Below are 23,204 nucleotides of genomic sequence, written 5' to 3' on the forward strand. Positions count from 1 at the left end.
CAGGAATGAGCAAGTGCAGATTTCTCTTACTTGGACTTGGCAATGATCAGCATATCACTGAACAAGATCAAATGTCTCTCCTGAGTCTGCAAGCCCACGGTTAGCTGTACTCGCTCATCCAGGATGAATGTGGAACCTGGGTTGCTAAAGATCCCACTTGGCAGCCCATTGTCTGAATGGGAAGAAGAGAGTGTAGTTTCCCTGGAAGGAAAAAAAAAAAAATATATATATATATATATCATATTACTTTATCAGCAGCTTTTCTCACAAGGTTTTGCAATTGAACTGGTGACCATTTTGAAACAAAGCATTAGCCCACTGCTTCTCCCATCACTGCCCCCAATTCTTTCAGTTATGAACTGCATTTGTCTGCCTCTGCCCAATTAATTTTACCAGCCTCTAACAGATTGAAAACTGCCTAAGTGTCTACACAGAATCTGGATCGGTCAAGCTGTTTGCATATTCTTTTTGAGTCATTTCTCACGCAAAAAACTTACTTCCTGCACATGCATGTGAGCTGTGACTGGAAGTCAACAAGGAAAACCCAAGGCAGTCCCCGGCTCTCAGCGCTGCTCAGCCAGGCATGGGGAGGGAATGTGAATGGAGACTTCCTTTTTCATTTCAGTCCATGTTTCCCATCTGTACCTAACTGTTTGTCAGTGCAAGGGCTGTAGCACAAAGAAAATGAACCGCATGCATTCAGCTATTTCCAGCCATCTGATTCTGGTTTACATGGCTGTAACCCAACACTTCATTTCTTCTGCAATTGATTTAGATACTGACCATTTCCCTCCCCCCCCAGGAAAAACCCCAAACATCCCAACAACACAACAGTAGTTGACAGATGTTGATTGCAGTCAGCAAGCAGTCATTGAGATTGAACCAGATCCTTTTTCTATGCTCTCCACAGGCGGAAAAAACTCCACAATGTGTTTATCTTCTTGCTCACATCTCAGCACTTTCCAGAGCACGCCCAGGGGGTACAGTCCTGCCAAGCTGTGCTCTGCTCCCTGGTTGTCGTTGGCAGCGTTGGCAATAAAACAAGTCCCACACAATCCTGGGTCTACCCTCACTCTACAAGTGGGATTGTGCTCAACAAACAATCAATAGTCATTTGCTGAGTCTTATTAACAGACTCAGATACAGGATCAGATATATGAGCACATCTGAACTTGTTAACCTTTCAGAAATTGTCCTAGATTTTTATGGAGATAGAAGGAAATAAAGATCCTCCTGTCTACAAAGACAAAAATGTGCACCTCGTCTGCAGGCAAGCGTGTATGTGAAAGAGATACTCAGCTTCCTCCCAAATGCAGCTCCCATTTCCCTCCCACTCCCAGGTGAATCAACACAGCCTAATTTTAAATCCAGCCCTTCCAATGGCAGTCCAGAATGCAGAGCAGGGGACAGCAAGTTCTCCTGTGGAGTCCTCAGATGATGGCTGAGCAGGAATGCACATGGCAGAATGACAGAATCACAGAATCACAGGGGTTGGAAGGGACCTCCAGACATCATTGAGTCCAACCCCCTGCCAAAGCAGTTCCCTACAGCAGGTCGCACAAGTAGGTGTCCAGGCAGGTCTTGAATATCTCCAGAGAAGGAAGCTCCACAACCTCCCTGGGCAGCCTGTTCCAGTGCTCCGTCACCTCACCGTACAGAAGTTCTTGTGCACATTTGTAGTTCCTATACTCCAGTTTCTGGCCGTTTCCCCTTGTCCTGTTTCCACACACTGCTGAAAACAGTCTGACAGGATGCTCACAAGATGGATGTGCCAGTACTGATACGCAAGACAGCAAGCACCATGGCAGCATGTGTCCTGTTGTGCCTCCCTGAGACATTGTCTTCCCATACCACCTGCCCAGAAGACTCCCCACGACTGCTTGCTTTCCTGACAAGGCTGGTGCAGCCTTCCTCTCTCTGGAGCAACTCCTTCCAGACCTGCTCAGTAATGGACCATTTACAGTTCTTTCCCCCATTAATTTAAACCAAACCACAGACTCTCACTGCAGTCTGAGCTGAGGGGATTAGTACAACTGTGCTCTTTGCCAAATCAGCATAAGTTCACAGAACATAGTCAGGCCCACGCGGGACATCTCTACACTGAAGTTCTCCTTCCAACACTTCTCAGTTGTGCTTCTCACCCACAGCCATGCACCACTAGACAAGGAAGGCCCTCACGTACTGCTCTGCACTGGGCATCTTCTGCTTGTCTGTGACATCAGTTGTTTAATTTCTTAGGGCACCTCTGTTCAACTTCTCATACACTGCCTGCTGCGGGTTAGATGCAGACTACACAGCGATGCATTTGGCAGCTAAATACCTTGCTGAGCTCAGCCAGAATGGCACAGGAATCTTGGCTCTCTTGCAGTCCAGCAAGAGAGTGGGGAATAATGTTTTTTTCCGCTGTTTGCTAGTGTAGAAGACATGTGCACATACACAAAGATTTTTCAGATCTATCCATAAACAAGTTGTCCTTGACACAGCTGAATGAATTTGATAAACAGCTTGATTTCAGCCTGCCTAGGCAGAAGAGTAGAAAAAGGAGTCAAAGAGGTATTTTCCCTACCTGGAATGGTGTTTTGACTTGCCAAGAGCTTTCGTAATGGCAGAAGGTGTAGATCGCCTTCTTTGGACGATGGGCTTCATCTTCTGGGAGAGAAAAATAAGTTGCAGTTAGTTTGGCCACCTTGGAAGCAGATCTGCTCACTGCACTCTATGACTGCACTCTTTTTTTTCTAGCTAACTCTTATCAAACCCTAATATTGCAAGCCATGATCTGAAAATACTTCGCTTCCTTACTAAAGAACTCGTCAGCTCTCATATACATGTGGGACATTTCAAACTTTCCTAACTTGAAACACTTCTAGTTTGCACAGCCAACATTCAAAGTATTTCAATGACATGAAATTAGGCAAAGAAAAAAAGCGTGGGCTGAGGATCAGGAAAACCTAACGCTCATACCTAGCAGACTGTGGGAAGAAACAGAAATCTCATTTAAAACTGGACTGAACAAAGCTATGGAGAGCATTTAATGCTATGGGGAGCCATATTTTATGGGCTGAAGGAATGGATGACATTACTTAGTAGATTTCCTCATTTCTTCACTTTCCATGATATATAGATTCAGCAATTGGACTGTTAATGTGACCCTCTCCTTGTAACCTCAAGATACTTGTATTTTTCTCAAAAGCACTATCCACAGTCCTCTATCACAGCAATGAGATAGTAAAGATGAGACTTGTTGACATGGATGGTTACCATGAAAAGTCACACATACATATGAAGGCCAGAGGTCTCATTTTACTCGTCAAACAGCTTTTTTTTGCTTTTTGTCTTTTTTTTTTTTTTTTTTTTTTTTTTTGCTGGAGAAAGATGCCAGATTTTAGCCTGGGAGACAAATACTGGATTGCTGATTGAAGAGATATCCTATGGAGAAAACCTGTTCATTAATTACATATTTTTCAAACTGTGCTGAATGCAGAAATAGTTACTGCAGTAGTACCATCTCCGAGTACTTGACACTATTGGAGTGTACTACCCTACATTAACTACATTAGCATATCATTCTTGCAATGTTAGAGAAAGGTATTACTCCCATCCCACTGATGGAAAGGCTGAGACCAAAATGCCTGCAGTGCAGTTGGGTGCCCAGCATTCAGCACATTAGAAGCACACTCCCTGCTCATTATTTGCTACAGCCACAAGGGCTCAGCACATCTATAAATCTGTCTCCTAGTGTTAATGTGAGGAATCTCAAAAATTAAGAACCAGTCACAAGTGATCACTTCAAAAATCGGTAGAATTTATTCACTACAGTTCAGAACGGAAATCTGTGGCACAGGTGGAGTACAGCTGCCAGAGAAGGTGCACGCTTATTCATGCCCCACTCCATTTATAAGATACTGCTTGACTTCTGTGACAAAGAATTCCACAGGCAAGAGCTTTCTACAACACAGACTTCTGATTAATGCCTGACTTGGTCTGCCTGAGCTTTCCAAAACACAGATGGACTCGTGAAAAACAGTGTATGGTCGTGTACCCCACTCCAACTTTGGGTTACAAGACCAACTTAATTAGGTCACTTTCTACCATATGAATGCTCAGCTTTGCAACATCAGCAATGCTCTCCAAGTAATTTATTTGTGCATGAGTATATAAGTAGACAGAGGGACATTAGTTCCTCCCTCATTTCCCAGTGTGACCCTGCCAAACAAAGTTCTTTCTTTGGAAGTTTCACAGAGAGAACTAAATAAAAATAACATGGACTCAAAAACATTTGTTTTCTAAAAAAAAAAAAAAAAAAAAAAAAAGCCCGTACTGAAAAGGAAGTTGTCTTTCCTAGGCGCCTTAATAGGATAAAATGTTCCTACAAAACACAACACAGCAAAGAGTCAGCCAGGCAATATCTTAGGGTGTGGTTTCTCGTGGAAACACCCGAGTAGCTGTCAGCTGCAAAGGTCACTTGAATAAATAAAGTGGGCCTGCAGGGAGATGTAATGCCTCCTTGGGCCAGGGGCATTGTTGTAACATCTTCAACAGTGTTGTAATGTAACCATGCAAGTGACACAATCTTCTGTTACAAAGGATCATACGCACCTACGCATACTGACCTCACTGTACATAAAGCAGACATTTTGGCCACCTACTAATCTTCTCCGCAGTGTAAAGAGGTAAGGGGTACCAAGTAAATACATGATATGAGTGAAATGTAGGAAGGCATTTTCCCCAGAATAAGTTTCACAGGATATATCAGAGTCAGGAGTTACTACACAGGTGATAAAGTCCATGCGGATTTCTTCTTTTGACAATCTGAAACCTTTCCTGATGATATCTGAATGTTGCCAGCATTGCCCTCCAAAAAACCTTTTCATTGCCTTTCTCCAGAGGAAGAGCAGAGAAGTAATAACCTGCTCTGCCTTTCATTTCAGTAGCCACATATGGTAAAATTGTTGCTCGCTTTTCTTCTTCTGCTGGGGAGAGCATAGCTACGTATTCCATTTCAAGCAATTTTTGTTCAACAAGGCCTATCCAATGTAAACAACATTTCTTCAAGAAACTATTAGACAAGAAAAGCCTCCTAGCAATCCAGGTTCTTTCAGTGCCATGTAAGAAAACAACAAAAACAGCAGAGAGATGACCAGTTCACACACCAAAAATGTGACCACAGCAACAGAAAAGCAAACATGCTGACACCAGCTGGTAAGCCCAAGTCACAAACAGGGAATCAGATCGATGTATTTTTAATATAAAAAAATTTCAAACCAACATATGAAGAAAGGGAACTGAGGTGACATCCTCTGCCTTCACGTGAGGAGAAATAATTTGAAACGCAATGTAAAAACTTTCACAAGTCCCACAGTAGGAGAAAATGAGCTTACCTTTTCCTTTAACTATACAGTGTGCCAATTATTTACTAATAGGCACATAAATACTTCAGGCCACTCCTGAAACAAATCTGAAGCACAGCATTGCACCAGCCAGATCCACCTTTTGCTCCCTTACTCTGTATGGGACAGGAAACTCCAGTGCCTGCCTCCCCTCTTGCTGCATGGACAAAACAACACGAGGACTTTGTCCCACACAGGAGCTCTCTGGAGCAGCCACAGCGTCTTTGCCCCCCAGAACATTGCTGCTTGCAGGCAGCTGCTGGTGATCCTCAGTGTGGAGATATCCAGGGTGCCAGACAGCATTGCACACCATTTCCACAGAGTATTGTTTTCAGATGAGGAGAACACTTTGCTGTGCCCCACAGCATCAGAGCCAGGGAGCGTTTTTGCTGGAAGTCAGCTCTGCTCACATTAACCAGGGACTTGAATTAGAGAATCCTTGGAGGGACACAGCAGAATCTCTGCTTTTTTTTTCTTTTAACCATGGAAACAGATAGTCGTTTACCCAACATACTTGAAAGCGCTTGAACACTTGCAACACTCCAGACCCTGTTTGTGTATTACACATCTCTGAGCTGCCAATTTTAGCTGCGTATTTCTTGGCACTGGAATAGCTGTGAGTCTAATGCCCCTCATTCCAAACCCATGTAAGGTCTACAGTATCGATTCCACTGGCAAGCACAAGCAGATTTCCCCCCTCCCACTGACCTCTGTACTTGAATGTTATTTTTCAGATAATTAAGGTGGGAGAGGGCTGAAAAATGACGACACCTACTTAATACAGACTGGATCATCCCTTTCTCAATAGTTGGTCAAAGTCTGTAATGTCTGTGGTGGTGTGTAAAGCTATAATATCATGGAGAGTATAGCAATAACAGTGGAGAGGCAAAGTCTTCGGCTGCAGTAAACAAGAATGAGCTGAAACACAGCAGTCGTAAACACAGAAAAGAAGGAAAAAAAGCTGCTCACCTGTAGAAGGCCTCAAGTAGGCAGGGATCGCCAGCAAGATACCCTCACCTCCACTGCCAACCCTTACATGAAGGCTGGGAAGGGGTGAATCCTCGCTCCACCCTTTCCATCACTCAGTACATTGCATGCACCTGAGCTCCCCTGGGCTAGCCCTGCCTTCCCACCAGGTGCTCTATCATTGCTTCAGGTGCTGACTTAGCATTTCTGCTATACAGTGGAATGCTGCTATCTGGTGTAGTTTATATTTGAAAATGAAAATGTTTTTTAAAATTCAATTTTTCTGCAAAACTTAAATTGAAATATTTGTTTCATAAGCATTTACATGTTTTCAAAAATGTCATATATTTTCTGTGACCACAGAAGATGGTGCAAGTTGTTAAGACCACTTCACTCTGCCAGCAGCAGTGAGAAGTCACCTGGTCAGATTCATCTCCATCAGCCAGTGAAAAGTAATAGGAAAATACATCTCTCTTGCTTACAAGCTGCTGGTGCTATGGAAGACTGTACGTTATGATGACACAGATGTGAGATTCCACTTCTAGATCAGGAGTGGGAAATAGACAAGGTGATGGTTGGCTTGGCCATGTGCAAACCCACAACCGCCCAGTTGCAGGATCATCTGTGTGATAAGACGTGACAGATACAGATTTGGTGTTCAAGAAATATTTAGATGTTGTATTAAGGAACACAGGTTAATGGGGAAATGTTAGTGTAACTAGATAGTTGGACTAGATGATCTTGGAGGTCTCTCGGTGCTGCTATGATCCTCTGTCCAAAATTTCTGCAGTGCTAGAGACCATGGGGTGGGGTGGATGAGCTGACACAAAGCAAGGATGTTTTCCAAAAGAGACTTGCCTGGTAAAAAGCTTTAAGATCCTTTGTGATAGGAAGAATTCTTTCAGAACCCTCCGTTTTACTGCAAGGCTCTTCCAAAGCAGTGCCTCCATGAAATTTTAGTTTTCACTGGATCAGCGTTCCCAGGGAAAGATTTGTCAGTTAGCAAATGTCCACCCCGTACACTCTTTGCTGAAGCAAGGATGACAGCCATTCCCTCCCTTTCTTGGACAAGGGAAGCACTGAGCACTGATTTTACTTGTACTGAATCTTGTTAGAGATGGACATAGTCTAAAAATTAATATGTGACTCTAGATCCAAGACACTCACTCATCAACATCGCCATTGCAAGTCCATCTGCCCAGTGAGATGAATTTAATTTAACCATCGTCCCTTCTGTTCCTTCATACCTGGTTGATTAATGAGCTCCTACACTGACTCTGTTGCTATCACAAGCAGGATTTAAAAAAAAATTCTGAAACTGAATTTCATTACAAACCATTGTATGGAATTTTGCCCAGCTTTGTTGTTCCGGCTTCCCTGTGTTCAAGGGCATTAAAGGCAATATGATCAAATATAGGGAGAGAGTTAATTTAGATATGTATGGGAACATTAAGTCACAGCCTGAAGCCGTGATTGAGCCGCTGGTAAAGGGGAGCAGCCAGGCCTGGGAGCACAGGTGGAAGTTCCCAAGACCTCATTCAAGGGTTGGCCACCACAAGGGAAGATCTCTACTTACAGATCCTCTCCTCTGGAGTATTTGGTGAGCCCTGATCAATCAGAAAGGGAAAGTAATTCTTTCTTTGTTTACAAGATTATGACCTTCGCTTTTCTTAGGCAATTTAAAACTGGTTTAAAGCAGTTATTTCTGCTAATGCCTTTCTCAACAAGGTCTATCCCTACTTCCAGCATACTGATGTTTCACCCTGAGTCCTCTGCATGCTGCTGAATGGAGATAAAGGATTATAACCCTTCCAAGAAGTCACTAGTATGACTGCAGGCACCTAGCTTACTCTTCCAAGGAAATTTGCTTCTCTCTGAGCTTTTACTTTCTGTTACTTTTTAATATGGAAAACTTGGCTCTTAGCTCACTTTCTCAAAGTCATAAACTGAAGATGATTAAAGGGAATCATATACTTTTAAAATACATACATATTTGTTCATAAATGTGGACTCTGACTAAACTCCATGCTGACAGTTAGGTAGGCTTATGCTGTTGAAGACACTGCCAGGGACAGATGACATCGGTCACAAAGTCTTTGATCACTCGGAGCATCACAGTCTGTTCAGAGCTAATAACACCAATATTATTCTCATTCTTGCATGGATCTCATGAAATAATCTTTTCCTGTAAATACACAGTATTATTATGTTGTGTCAGGGCAGATAGCTGATCTCTGCTATTAATCAACTGATCCCAGTAAACACACATAAAAGCAAAACTTACTGCATAAATACAGCAAGCAGTTATTTAGCTCTTAGGTAACATTAAAATAACTTAGAAGCCATTTAAGAGTACAGAAGCAATTAACTGATGGCGTGGATTAGATTCACATGAAAAAAATTGCTGCTGCTCTTCCACCCACTTCTGCCTTCTGTTCTGTCTCTTGTTTATGTGACTGTAGGACGCTTTTATGAAGTGTCTGTATAACACTGCAGTTGCGTTCCAATTTTGAAAACCAACTTAGAGACAGATGGAGAAGAAAAGATTGTTCCGTGAAAGGGAAATCTGGCATTAGGTTACAAGAATTGAAAATAACCAGGCTTGTCATTTCGTTATGCTGATTTGCATTTAAAATTAGCATGGGGAAAAGTACTTGATTAATAACGCTATAAACGTAATCTCCCTGTGATCCTCAGGTCTTTGTAAGACCAGGAGGAACATCGTGCAGCACAGTAGCCCCCCGGCATGATTCACCAAGCAGAGAGGAAAGGAAAATGAAGCCTTGGGCTAACAGCCATCCTGCACTGCCAACGCTCCCTGCCGCTGCAGTTTTTCCACCTTCTCATGCACTGCACTCACGAGAATGTTGCGTCCTTCTGTTTTCAGCAGCTCCTCCAAGTGATGAGACATCCCATCCCATTTCCCATACGGATGCCACGTGGGCATCCCTGCAGTGCATGAGGCCTCTGCAGTTGTTCTAGAGACGTTCCAGGCATGTGAACAGGGGAAGAGAAGCAAACCCTGCATGTCTGAAGGAAGACCCACTGCTATGCCTGGCCAAGCGAGAGCTTTCAGAACAGTTGGCTGCCACTGCTTTTCCCTCTATATAACTGTGTTTCACCATAACTCTTCTTAGCTGGTGGGTTCTAAAACACTACAGTTTTTACTCAGCCAGGCCCTTCCTTACTCTCCCTCCATATGTGGCTACTTTGGCTTCAAAGAGGCAGCTCGAGAAATGGAGGCAATGAGACTCAGAGTGAAGGTGTAAGTAACATGCAAAGGGTGGCATAGAAACACAGTGGCAGAGATAGACTTGGAAGCTCGGTCCTCCTTTTGGGAGAGATCTGAGATTTCCTTTCTCCTCAGATCACAAACTGTTATTATGACATTTTCACTGCAAAGAAAAGGCAGACACAGCTCCTGCCAAGAGTTTATCCAAAAGAACAGACCAGCGTCTGTGAGCAGACAGAATTTAAGCAGATGAAATCTCATGGAATAGTATTAGAAATTCCCAGTATGTTAAAATTTGTTTTCCTCTACCTGACTGATGAGGCAGGCTCACGCGCTGCCACTGGAGCTACAAGAAGTTTTTCCATAACATAAACAATTCACTTCTAAAAAGGAGCAGCTCTTGGAGCACACACAGCCCAATTAACACTATGCTAACTGCCCTGTGTCTCCCCTGGCCTGAGTTTCTGGCAGTCCCTTATGTTTTCTGGCTAATGCAGCTCTGTTCTGGTCCTTCCCGCCTATTTTTTCCATATTGCTGCATGTCAGGTAAGGACACGTCTGCCTGTCCGTCTGTACTTCAATTGTTACATTACTTCACCCTAAACAGTTTGAAAATTCAGGGCCCAGAAGACAGGAAAAAAAGCACAGCTGTTTCTTTGGGGTGAATCTTGCCAGCAAAGACATTTGGTGTTAACATTTCCTTGCAAATGCTAGGGAGAATCTTTAACTCTCCCATCACCACTTTAACCCTTTGATCTACTTTAGATCCATAGTTAGCCTAATTAATCGGAGAACAAAATGTAAAATAACGTGTGGCTGCAGCGCAGAGATGGAGCAGAGTTTAATGTGAACACAGAGCTAAGAAAATTGTGTGTAAACATTTATCTGAACTGTTTTGCACAAGTAACCTTCACATGCTATTTTACTAATTGCCTCTCTCTCCCTTGATGCAAAAAGCAGCTCCAACCAAACCCAAACATTTCTTAAAATATGCAGAACCTGATGGATGGTGCTAAATCAGTTTGCAAGGACACGCTTTGAAACATTTCCTTTTCCTTCCAAGAAATGAAGCCCTAATGGTTTATTTTAAAATGTCCCATATAAGGGTGATGAGGAGAAACAATTCTCAACTGCCAAAGGCTGAGTAGGTTTTCCACCCAGGGGTGACTGGGGACTAGTTTGACTCACACTCATCTGTTCCGTCTCATTTTTCCTCTGCTGCCATGGACTATTTGTGCCTGCAGGGCCTCCCTTCCTCAGGATTGCACAACTGGCAGCAATGGCAAAGAAAGAGGATGTCCTCAAAAGCACAGGGAGAATGATGCCTCATGGAGAGTATCAGAGGTCTTCCAGAATGAAACGACTCCTGGAACTTCTCACAAAATGCCTTCTTGTCTCTACAGGACTCAAGAAAACCTCTGCATAACTCTACACACACATATATATGATCTCCAGCATTGGGCCATGGTATACTCTGATTATGAATACAGCAACAAACAATTACAGGGTGAGTGCTGGTAAGACCTAAGTTGTAAATCAGTGGGTGCATACTTTTAAAAAGTGCTTTAAAACATTTGACACAAGCTGGTTCCCTGAAGCAGAAGCTTCTATTTTAAAGTAGGATGTATATATAACACTGGGAGGAAGCTTACTGAATTTCACAGTATAAGAATTCATCACTGAGGCCAAAGTAAATTAAGAATCAGGATTCCTTTTTTTAATGCAAATAAATAGTTTGCTGAGTTGTGATTTGGCAAAAAGAAAAACTCACGGAGCAGTCAAATGTGAGAAACAGAAGAATGTACTACATTTCCCCATGCCTTCAAAATACCCCCCTTTCTTCCCCTCATCTAGTTCAAAATTCCTCCTGCTACCATAAAAAGAAACAGGACTGCCTGGGTATTCCCAGTTACAGAACTACTTCAGTCTCTCCAAAGCAGGGCTGCTGAGCTCAAGTACACAGGATTGGCCCTTCTTAGGGCCCAGATGATCTACCAGCACCTGAAGTGCACAGTACCCACACTCAGCTTGTGATATAGGAAGCTAAAAATTGCACAAGGAAGAGAAAATTTTAACTACAAATAGTACAGTAATGCTTCGAGTCCACTGAACACGTCTTGAACGCTGTGGCATGAATTCTCACTTCTCCCTCTTCCTGCCACTGCACAAGATGCACAATCAGTGCCAGCTTCCAGGCTTTTAGTGGACCTCCAACACATCCCTGATAGTGACCACATGCTCCCTGCCAGTATACCTGCCTTGGCCTTTCTTTAGGAATAGAAGCAGGCTTACGTCCAAGGCAGCTTCCCTCAGTCTGAATGCAAAAACATGCATGAATTGTGCCTCCCAAGAAAGGTCTCACTTTCCTACCTTATGATCAAACAGAACGATCAATTCTGTTACAAGCAGAGCGTCAGTGGGAAACCCACTCCTCTTTGACAGGGACTGCCAGTAGTCTTTGGTGCCTGTGAGTTTAAGTACCTACTGCACAATGCAGGGCTGGTGCTTCTCATGTATTTACCTTGATTAAATAAATTTATTTGCAGCTTGGCCACAGAAAAGAGCTTGAAAAGAGGCAGATCTGTGCATCTGGATTTCATTAGGGCTGAACATTAATCCCTTTATGACTTCCAAGCATCCCGTTAGTGCTCCACAGACACGGGGTTGTTAAATGGCATTTTCAGAGCTGGCTGGCTGAAAGATGGATTAACCAACAGCACCTCTTCTAGCACACATACCATGAAAGGCAGTTTCCCCTTTCTCTTGCTTGCCCATCTGCTTGACGAGAACAAGACAGCTAACACAATTATTAGTAACATCCAACGTTGAATCCCTCCTCAAAACTCAGCTTTTTCCTGAATTGTAGGATTTAATCCTACAGAATTTTGCAGTTGATGACAGTGGGGCTCCAAACACCATGAATTTCAGTGGATCTGCAAGTCTAAAGTTACACGAGGTGGGCAAAAAAAAGTGGACTTCGGCTCCAAAAACTGCATGTCTTTGCCAGTTGTTGGAGTTGCAGGAAAATGTTAGGAGTGGAACACTGAAAAAGGCCAAGAGAGACATTGCTGAGCAGTTAGGCAAGGCAGGCTGGAGAGCATCATGCTGGCTGAGCCCATGTAAAAATGAAGGTGAGAAGAGGGAGCCTGAAAACGGCTTGAAAAGATGCCAGCAGACTGAGAAAGGGAAGAGAAACTAATCACAAAGAGCTCAGAGATCAAATCACCTGGAATTCAGAGGGTGGTTTGCCAAGTGAGGTTAACAAGAAAACGTGCACATTCTTACAGCAAAATGCCTTGCTATGAACCAATGCAAGTTAAGCTATGAAGCCTTAAAAAACATATTCCAGTTATGAGCAGCAGAAGAGATGGAAACAGAAAAGCAGCAGAATGGAACTTCTCCCATTTAAGCCCCTTAAATTAAGCTGTCCTAATTATCTCATGGGAGCAACTCCTGCAAGCTACTGCAGAAAGTCATAAGTGAGCCAATGAGAGGACGTGATTAGACAGGAAACACCTGCCTTCCACTGAAGTCAACCATCAATGCCAGTGTTTTGCAGAGGTTTGGATTTGTAAAAGGGCAAAGGACCCACGGGGATGCAGAGGTTGCATCCACTGGCAATGAGGAGTGAGAGCAGCCGTGGGCTTCTCTGAGATGCTGCTCTCCACGCCTCTGTTTCTGGCACAGTCCAAAGGAGCTGGCAGTGGAAAACTCTGAGAACTGTTCTATTTAAAGACAATTTTCCTGATTCATACATTATTCCTTGCCTTCGTTTTTCCCAGTGTTTTTTTTTCTTTTTTTACTTCTGCCTTAACCTCTACAGGAACAAGCATGACATCAGTATCAGCTGAAAGAAGACCACACAACAGTGCACAGAAGACCCCAAAGACTTTATAATCTGCCCCTTATACCTCACTCCCATCACTTGGGTTGAATGTAAATTTACGTGTAAACACACATCTCCACTCCTGTGCATTTCCATGGGTCTTCATAGATTCCATCAGATTACATATGTATTTATTTTGAGGAAACCAGAACAGATAAGTTTCTACTGGCATCATTGTCAGTTCCTATTGTCATCTTTACTTCTTCATTTGGAAAATTGTCCTGAGCCTCCTTCTTTGCTTTCCTTATGCAAGCACATACACATACACAAAACTCTTTTGCTCATAAATTTCCCAATTAATGCTGCAGGCAACATCAAATCCAAACCAAACCAGGTTTTTCAACAGGAATTAAGAAAAATACATTTTAAATTACAAAAACATCCTGTTTTGCTTCAGTTTCTCCCTCGCATGCTGGACTCCGCCCTACCTGTTTTCAGAGGGGCTCACTGTGAGCATCAGGTTTTGCAGACTTCCACATCATTATCCTCCCTACCATTTGCTCTCAAGGGAATGCGAGAAGGGGCAGCACTGCAGAGAACAGGAAAAAGAGGGGTTGACTTCTTGTGCCCATGCACACCCTTCCCTGTGCCAGTCCTTCCTCCCACAGCTCTAACACCCCTCAGGAGAAAACGCCAGAAAGAAGAATCAAAGTGTGGGGGTTTTGTTTGTTTTAAAATCACAGAGTGCTGCAGTGCCATTCTCTGTCTGAAATGGAGACCGTGCTATTAAGCAGACTTTCTATATGCCATACAAGGCATAAGTGATCGTTACAAAGACACTTTTTCCTTGACAAGTCGAAGAATATCCTAAGCAGAAGCCAGGTCAATGATTATAAGCATATGGCGGGTAGGGAGCTGGCGAGGCTGGATTTCCATGTTTTATTGAGAAAATGACCACGCAGATTGGATGTGGACCATAGGTTTGTAACTCCTTGACATGACTTCTGCAATCACTTCTGGCCAAGGATACAGGATGTCACCTGCAGGTGCTGCCAGACAGGCAGTGAAGCACTGTCCATCCCAAAGGAGGCTGTGAGCTCACTCATGGTGTGCTACTGCGTTTGAAGCGGTAGACTCTAAAGAAATCTAAGCTTGTTTGTTTTTTGGTTGTTTTTTTTTTGTCCTATAGACTTTAATAGTTGCTTTCCTCTTGAAAGAAACCTATATTAAATTTTAAAACATCACTAGAGGGTGATGTTTTTGATTAAATAAAATGATTATTATTATTAATAATAATTATGATTAAATAAATAGGCTTCCAATCAAACTGTATGAGCAATGAGATTTTGGAGAAAATTGTTTCATTACAAACCTCTCTGAGATGAGAGGGGTTAAAACATCTGTGCAGCCTCCTGACTGCTTTCTTCCTTATTCCACGAAGGGAATGTCCCTCTTTAACTGTATCCTGGAGAACACCAGCTCAGAGGCCCACAGAGCGCACCCAGAAGCTTCCCTGCAGCAGGTCATGAATTGTGCCAGGTCTCAGCAAGTAGGAGGGACAACTAACTCATGGCAGAGAACGCTGCCATTAATATAAAGTCCATCAAACATCAGTGGCTAACTTCAGCTTAAAGCCATACTGGACAAACTGATGATCAAGTCTTTGGAGAAAGCCCTGGGAGAGCTGCAGTGCAGTGCCTGCAGCGCTGTGTGCATCCCAGGGAGCACAGCTCACATAAGAGCTCTGCACTATGCCGAAGCAGGAGCCTGCAGCCCTGCTGCTCCAGCTGAGTGAGCTCACAGCCTGATGAGATGCGAAGCGAAGAGTGGCCCCCGCTTTCCAAATCCGCAGGTAATGCTGGCACATCACAGCAACACTTCAGGTTACACAGAACACACCAGCCAAGGGTCCTATTAGGAAAAGGAATGCTAAGGGATGTTCTGAAGGTAGAAGACAGGAAAAACATGAGAAAAACAGACATTTGTGTCCTAACAGCTCTGGGTAGGGCTTGTAGGCAAAAGCTGCGACCATCTCTAGAATGGGCAGCAAGAGATGCAATAACATATTGCTCCAGATTGTAAAGATCTTTCTAAGACTCCGATTGTAAGCACCCACCAGCCCTTGCAGGCACTATTAATATAACAGCTAGCTGCAGGTTTTTTTTTTTTAAATTGAACTTCATGTTTACTCCAGTGGAAACAGCCTCCAAAGAAAATTGTTCCATTTAACTACTGTGTTTTGGATGGTTTTGTTTTGTTTTAGAGAATTTCAAACTGGCATTTTGAGTAACGTTTATAGTTTTCCTTTATTTTCCATTATTTCATGCTAAAACTACATTCTACTGCTCACCCCACCGCCTTAAAAAAAGTCACCAAACTGCTGCTCAGCATCTCCCCCAGCAGTGTGTTCTACTTTTTTCCCAGTGCCACATGCTTTTCACCCCAGAGAACACTGCAGTTTCTGTTGGTGAGTCTAAAAATACGAGGCAGCGACAAAAGGGCTGTTTTGCCCATCACGATGTCCTGACATGTAGGCAGTGAGAGCACTTTACAGATCTCCTAGAAGAACACGCAGACGCAAAAGCACTGTGATTCTGCCACCATTCTGAAAAAGCTCTCTGTGCAAACGTGTCTCGAGAAAAACACTCTCAAAACTCCGTACTGCAGAAACCCCAAGTATTTCATTCCTGACCCACTTCAAAGCCGGGCGGATCCCCTACTCCAGGCATACAGGCATACCTATCCCGTGAGGTCTCCCATCTCCCCCGTCCCTCCAGCAGCCGGGCCGGCGGCAGTTCCCCCACAGCACTCATCCAGCCCGGCACCTCCTCGTCCGGCTCTGAACTCCCCCCGCCGCTCGAGGGACACCGCCCCTGAAACGCAGCCACGTCTGAGGAAGGGCTTGGAGATCTCCCGACACACGGGCAGCATTACGAGGAGATCTGCCCCTGAAACGCGGCCACGTCTGCGCGGGAGCCGGAACGAGACCCCTGCTCCGCGCGGAGCGGCCGCCCCAGGAGAGCCGGCAGGGGACACCGCCGGGACCGTGGCGGCGAGGGCAGCGCTGTGGTACTTGCCTGGCTCCGCGCGGAGCCCGCGGCGCAGCTCGGAGCGCTGCGGTCCAGTCATACCCGCGGCCGGGGCTCGGCGCCCCGCATGGTGCACGGCGGCGGCGAGCGGACGCGGAGCACCGGAGCCGCGCGGCGCTGCGAACGGGGCAGCTCCGCCCGGTACGGGCTCCGCTGGGCATTGGCGGGGCGGGCCGGGAGGGAGACGGGGAGGGGAGAGGAGGGGCCAGGCGGCGGCACCCCCCAACCCGGCGTGGGACGGCTGCTGCGCTCCGGTCTCGTCCGATGGGGGGGAACGCGGGCAGAACAAACGCCCGTCCCGTTCCGGCGGGATGCAAAACTGGAAGGAATGCCCGATCTCCTCCTACTCATCCTTCCCGGGTGTGGGCGCCCAGGGGAACAGCCCGGTCTGTACTGGAGTAATATTAGCCCCACCCGGCAGTGTCTGCCGGCGCTTCCAGCCCGGCGCCCTCCCGGGAAACTCCGTGTAGTAGAGCGAGGTGGAAACATACGGGGAAAGGGGAGGGTTGGAGGAGGGGCACGCTTCAGGTTCATCATCCTGGTTAGCGTGAACCCACCCCTCTTCATGCTCACGTGAGCTTCCTCTTTCTGTGCCCAAAGCATTACCGAAAATAATAATAATTTAAAAAACAAACAAAGAAACAACAAAACAAAAAAAAAAAAAACAAAAAAAAAAAGGGAAAAAAAAAAGTGTTGGGGAAGACAGGCATGATCTGCTTTCAGAAATACACGTTTCTGTACAGGGTTTGAGCACAAATCACTGCAGGCTGGAAAACTACAAAGTGAAGTTAACTTGATATAGAAGGGGACCCAACAGATTGCCTCACTACCAATAGTGGTGCAGAACCTCACTTTCAACAACAGGCATTGCTCAAGAGTGGAGTCAGGGACTAAATATGGAGAAGGAGCTACCCAAAAAAAATCGCTCTGACAGACAGTTTTTGTGGGCGAACTGAGCAGATGAGCCAAGAACTGATGGGGCCACAGACAGTTCCATTCTTGTTCTACAAAGCAGCTTACCTTGGAAGTCAGGGCACCTGAGCTCTGAGGCGTGAAAATAACTTTGCGAGGTATCACCACTTTCTTCCTTCACTCCCACCTCCAGCTCTCGTAGCCCAGCTGACAGAAATGGCCTTGCCCACCTGATTTTCCATCTCCTACTGTCAATCAGCTTCTTGCTTTGCTCATGTCTGTGTGTATCATTCCTTATATCTGTTCCCACAGGTGGAGAGTTGCTATCTCATTATAAGACATGCTTGCTTATCTTCCTTCCTGTATTTGCTTGACCTCTCCCTTGATCTTTCTTCAAGGAAATTGGCTAATGACAATTATGCTAATAGATTTTATTACTATAATGTTTGTTGGTATTGCCACAATGTATCAGGCTGTCATTTTTTGAAAGAGACTGTTAAGCAAAGACTTCAGTCTCACTGACAGTTAAGCCTAAGTAGGCACTAATTAAGTTGCTTTCCCAAGATTTTTAAATATTCTGCCACGGGAATGTTTTGCAGTTGTGAACAGAGAGGGAAGGTATGTAAATGCCCGCAGAGAGAAGCCCAGACTCCTTCCCATCCTCCATTACTGGTGCTGCTTCAAGTGGGATCTGCCTGGGTGGCTGCCTCACAGGCTGGGGCTATTTATCATCGAGAAGACATGAGAAGCGATGGGGGACAAATTTCTGCTCCCCACATCCTTTTTTTTCTTCTTTTTTAAATAGGAAGTTCTGTTTAAAATGCTTTCTAATTTGCACTGCAGGAAAATTATGTCTTCGTGGGGAAGTCTATTTGTGTAGAGAAAGAAGCCTCAAGAGGCTATTCCAAGGTAAACACATACTGAGGGTGGATGCTTTCATAGTTCTGCTGCTTTGGGAAATATCCGTGCTATAAACCCTCTCTGAAGATGTGCCGAAAGGAACACATTGCAGGAGGAATATGTACTCCATGCTAAGGGTTTTCTCTCTTCCACATTAAAGTTTCGACTGCTCACAGAAGCATGGGAGGCGTTAAATCAACTGAACTGTTAAAGAAGTGCACAACATCTCAGTCACACAAACTGTCCTGGAAAATGGAGTGGTTTTTTTAAAAGGTAAAAACAAATACGAGGAATGCTCTATTTGCCATTTGGCACACAGTGGTCAGACTTTATGTTTTCACAACGCGTATAAGCTCAGTCTCTAAGCAGCCCTTACAAAAATTATTCAGCATAAAACACTTTTTGGGAAAAAAAGAAGTAAAGCTACGCAGCCTTCATATGCTCATGGAGTATCACAGAAAATAAAACAACAACAACAAAAAAAAACCAGAAAAAAAATCCAAAAATACAAAACCAACCAAACATGTAATCCCTCTCCATCAGATTGCAGATTGCAATATGGGAAATACTTTTGGAGGCAACTCCTGTATCTGGAAGGTACAAATGGGCCAGGCAAATTTAACGTTGCAGATAGCACTAGTGCTTATTAGTGCCTTTCATTCATTTTTTTTTTTCCTATGTCTGATTAAGTGGATCCACAGTCCTGTTACAGTTCTGCCCATTATCTTGTTATAACTAAAACATCACATTTCTGTAGGATTTATTTCTAAAGTCCTAGTATCGTTTTAAGTAGAAAAGGTTTCCCTTGCAGTTGGAAGTTCCCATGATTTCTGAGTTGAATAACACTCTTCATATTAAATAAAAATGCTCGAGAGCCCCTAAGCTCACTACACTCACCATGGTAGCTTAATGGAGTTCAGCTGAGCTTTTTCACTCCCAGTGCACAAGCACAGTTTCAGGATATATGTATCTTACAGGTCAGCAATGTGTGAAAGAGAACATTCACCCGAAGTTTTCAAGCAAACAGAGAGGATCTTCTTCCCTCCCCTTTGCCTCCTGCCAAAAGCCATCCATGAATGATCATTTTCTGAGGAGCAGTTAATCTTCCAGAGAATGGGCTCAGAAACAGCCTACTGATCTCCCCAGCTGGTTTGCTTTATGGTATCCCAGCAGCTACATATAGGATCAGATACGGAGAAAGAAAATGTCATGCCAGGATACAAATGCTAGCTCTCTCTGAGGAGCAGTTAGTGATATGGAATTTGGGAAGGTCATCTCTGCTTGATTTGTCTTCACTGGTGACTTTGTTGCTCCACTTCATCATACGCCTGCCTTTCTGAATCACTCTGCAATGTTTTCCTTCTTTTCTTTTTGAAACATGAATACACATCAAGCATTTTTTAAAGATACAACTGCTCCAAGGCGGCCAAATTGGCTACAAGCCTGGGTATTATAGGAAGGAATTCAGGTCTGGAAATCTGACAGCATTGATGTTCTTTAGGTCCCTGGTGTCTTTCAAAGGGTTGTTCAATGTCAGTGCTCTGCTGAAACAGCCTTTTCCAGCAGGGAAGCCCATCTGCAAAAATATCAAAACCAACTTGTTCCAACTGTAGCTTTTAGTAAGCTGTTATTCAGCAATCCCTCGCCTCTGCAAACCCCCCTCCCACCCCCCCCCAAAAAAAGACAAAAAACAAAAAACAAACAAACAAAAAAAAAACAACAAACAGGAAAAAAACACAACCAATCAACAACAAGGAAATGAAAAAAGCCCCACAAAAAACCAACAAAAAGCATCACTATACCATATAGCATCTCCTATTCTTTTTCAAAAGCACATTCAAGATACATTGCTGGAAGCCATTATCCCAAATCACTGTGTTTTAGACGAATGCGAGAGGATTATCACATGGGAAACATCTCAGACTGAACCAATTCTATACTTCTCTCCCCCTCTACATCAGAAAATAAAAGACTAGCCAAGGGATTCCAATTCAATGCAGTAGTTCCCTTTGCTAATTAAGGAGTTGTTTGAAAACAAAATGTAGCCCAATCCTCATCCTTTTTTCAGGTAGGGAGGGGCCTGGAATACCACGCTTTGTTGGATGCAGCTGAAAATTTCTCCCTACTGACATTAGATCCCCTGGCCCTACTGTGTGAAGTGATCAGGTTGCTGTACGACACGAACACCTCCAGCAGAGGCAGGCCAGCACTGACAAAATTACATTTCTCACCTGATACAAACAATGGAAAAAAAAATCTTTTGTGTTGTTTTTTGACCAGTGCAGAGAAGTCTTTTAAAATAGTTTGTCAATACGTGTGATCAATAAATAAACTACTTTGTACTTGCAGAACTACTACTTGGTTCATGATTGCATTACTTATTTCAGCAGCCCTGATTTCACGTTTACAGAACAAATGCAGGGATCAGGTAAGAAACTTCTTCCCGTCCAGAACTGCCCTGTCTGTGAGATGAAACGGAGGGAAGCTCTTCTTTCCCTCAAAGCATTAAGTCATGGGCTGAAAATGGGAACACAAAATTGTGTTAGCATGAAGGCCAGCCCATCACATCTTTCCTATACAATATCATTTAACATGGCTACTCAGGCTGGATCTTGTTCTCAAGTCAAAGGTTGAGCTGGCCCCTCATATAGAAGGAACGCATCCTATACGCACTGTGTACTTCTCACCCTGATTTACACTGTGTTTCCTTCAGCAGGGCTTGCTGGTATCCCATTTGCCCAGTTGCTTTTTCTGCTGTAGTTTCAGTTGTAGCTGAAAATACCAAAGGATTTTGTCTGTGCAATGATGGACTGCTACAGCCTACTGCTCCTGGAACCCCTGCAGGCCTGTAGACCCTGAGGCCACGCTGCTCTGCTACCTCCTTGCTCCCTATGTGGAGACAGGAGCACGATGATGCCTGTGCTCGCTGCCTTCCTGCTCCCGAGGGAAGCAGTGATACACGGATTTGTCTCCGCCTCAGCACACGTTGATCCCTGAGCAGGAGTGTCCCACAGGGAGCATAGTGCTGGTGTCAGTGGTGGCTGTGATGTGGCTCCTCCACGCCCTTCGGGGGACACACAGCAGGTAGACATTCTCCAGCCCCGGTTACTGGCTGCAGTGCCCTAAGCCCTATCTGTGTGCATTTCAGTTGCAATGAAGCCATCTGCAATTTTATCCTATAATCCAAACATACCATAGAACTGTTCCTTCATCAAATGGACATAAGGGTTCCTACCCATGCCCTTATCAGTTCACAGTGTGTGTCTTAGTGATTGGCCATTTATGGGAAAATATGTGCTTTTGAGAGTATGAGCTTTTGCTGTGGTAGCACTCTGCCCACGCAGAAAGGGCTGTCCCTCTTGCCAACTTCCAGCCTTGGCCCTGCAAACGTGATTTAGCTTTTGGAAAGGAAGAGGCGACCAGCTCATCCTGTGAGTTTTTGGAGAGGAATGCATAGCAGCTTGTGAAAATGATTTGCTGTGTGTTGAACAGAAAGAATGTCAGGCAGGAGCAGCTCTGAGGACTCCCCACGGGATCAACCTGTTCCTTCTTTGCAGTCATTGCTGCAATTTTGAGCAACCGCAATAAAATATTAATGACTATGGGGAAAACACTGTTCAAGAAAAAAAAAAACAAAAAACAACTCCCCAGAAACCAACCTTGAATTACCACTCTTTTCCTTCTACTCTTTGCCACCTTCTAGGATGAGATCCTTCTGAGGTTCTGATTGACTTCCTTCCTTCCTGTTAAGTCAGAGGGATGATAACTGAGGTGAGTAGCTGAGAAAGGGATTGGGGAAAATATGTGCCTACAGGGGATATCTCAGCACTGCTTTAAGCCTTCACATTTAGTGTGACTTCTTTTGATTCACAAACCTGGATTATTCGGTATGCTGGGATTAGTAAGTGACAAAATCCATAATTCTGCTGCAATTCATTAATATTCCTGTCACATGCCTTAGTGAATGCCACAGGGCCTGAGCTGATATTCTGTAAGCTCTTCAGAGGCAGATTCAATTCTAGGCAACAGAAATGGATTTGGGGTACCTTTGGGAATTAAACTGGAGTTAAACCTGTACAAATCCAGGATAAGACTGTTCAGCTGCATACTGTGTGATAAATAGCAATAACAGTCTGACTGTGACAGCAGAACATCTTCTACCAGGAGCGTATGTGAGCTAGTGTGAGACACACGATGTGTGTTTGCAGCATTTTGAATGGGTGTGTTTACAGATGGTTTTGGCCCACTTAAAATATCTTTGGCACGAGGAGGTCCTGTGAATGTGAACCAAGCCAAGCACACCTCTGAAGTCATTCTTGCCATGAGATCACCAGCTGGCCATAATGTTCAGGATCTTTGAAGACTCCCCTTGTGTTTTTTTAACATTTTTCCTCCCATTAAGTCTGATCCAGAGGAATTGGAATCCACCAAGGGAACAAATAGAAACCTCTACAAATCAGAGAAACCAGTCATAACAGCGAGGCATGGAGATCACACACAGGTCTGGGGCAACTTGTGTGTTGCCCTGGTCTAATTTTTCTGAAGGAAAGTATAGTGTAAATCAGTGTTAATATCAGATTACCACGATCCTCTGGAATTTTGAGTATAGTCTTCCACTAGGGCACTATTCAAATATTTTGTTTTCTGCAGATTATTTATCAGCAATCTTGACTTTGTTCGGCTTGTTTCTTTTTTTCTTTTTTTTTTTTTTGTTTTTTTTTTTTTTTCTTTTTCATCAAAGAAGTTGTTTGTGTTTGTCAGTCTACTTGGCACAGGCCAATTGTGGCTCGGAACCCTGGACTAGAGGTAGGTCCAATCATAAACATCAGATGTTGGCACTGCTGGGTGCTGGGGTCAGCTGCATCTCGGTCCAAGTCAAGTATGAAGCCAGT

General features: G+C 44.2%; 1 protein-coding gene across 4 annotated transcripts in view; it reads right to left on the bottom strand.

Annotated features, from left to right (window-relative positions):
* LOC122163730 (rho GTPase-activating protein 20-like) overlaps positions 1 to 16,569 on the bottom strand; it is a 30,649-nt gene extending 14,080 nt beyond the window's left edge. The window contains exons 1-3 of one of the 4 annotated variants that reach the window (XM_042825190.1): positions 16,489 to 16,569; positions 2,567 to 2,649; positions 31 to 201 (exon numbers count right to left, since the gene is read on the bottom strand). In XM_042825190.1, the coding sequence (XP_042681124.1) occupies positions 31 to 201; positions 2,567 to 2,646 (251 nt within the window). In that variant the 5' untranslated portion in view covers positions 2,647 to 2,649; positions 16,489 to 16,569. Of the gene's footprint in view, positions 1 to 30; positions 202 to 2,566; positions 2,650 to 5,378; positions 5,466 to 8,342; positions 8,370 to 13,899; positions 14,001 to 16,488 lie in introns of those variants that run through there. The other 3 variants (XM_042825188.1, XM_042825187.1, XM_042825191.1) reach the window with 3 other exon arrangements.
* Positions 16,570 to 23,204: the final 6,635 nt, after the last annotated feature.

Source organism: Centrocercus urophasianus, unplaced genomic scaffold, assembly GCF_019232065.1.
Source record: "Centrocercus urophasianus isolate 14NV4802_14NV808 unplaced genomic scaffold, USGS_Curo_1.0 seq_24, whole genome shotgun sequence".
Taxonomy (NCBI): domain Eukaryota; kingdom Metazoa; phylum Chordata; class Aves; order Galliformes; family Phasianidae; genus Centrocercus; species Centrocercus urophasianus.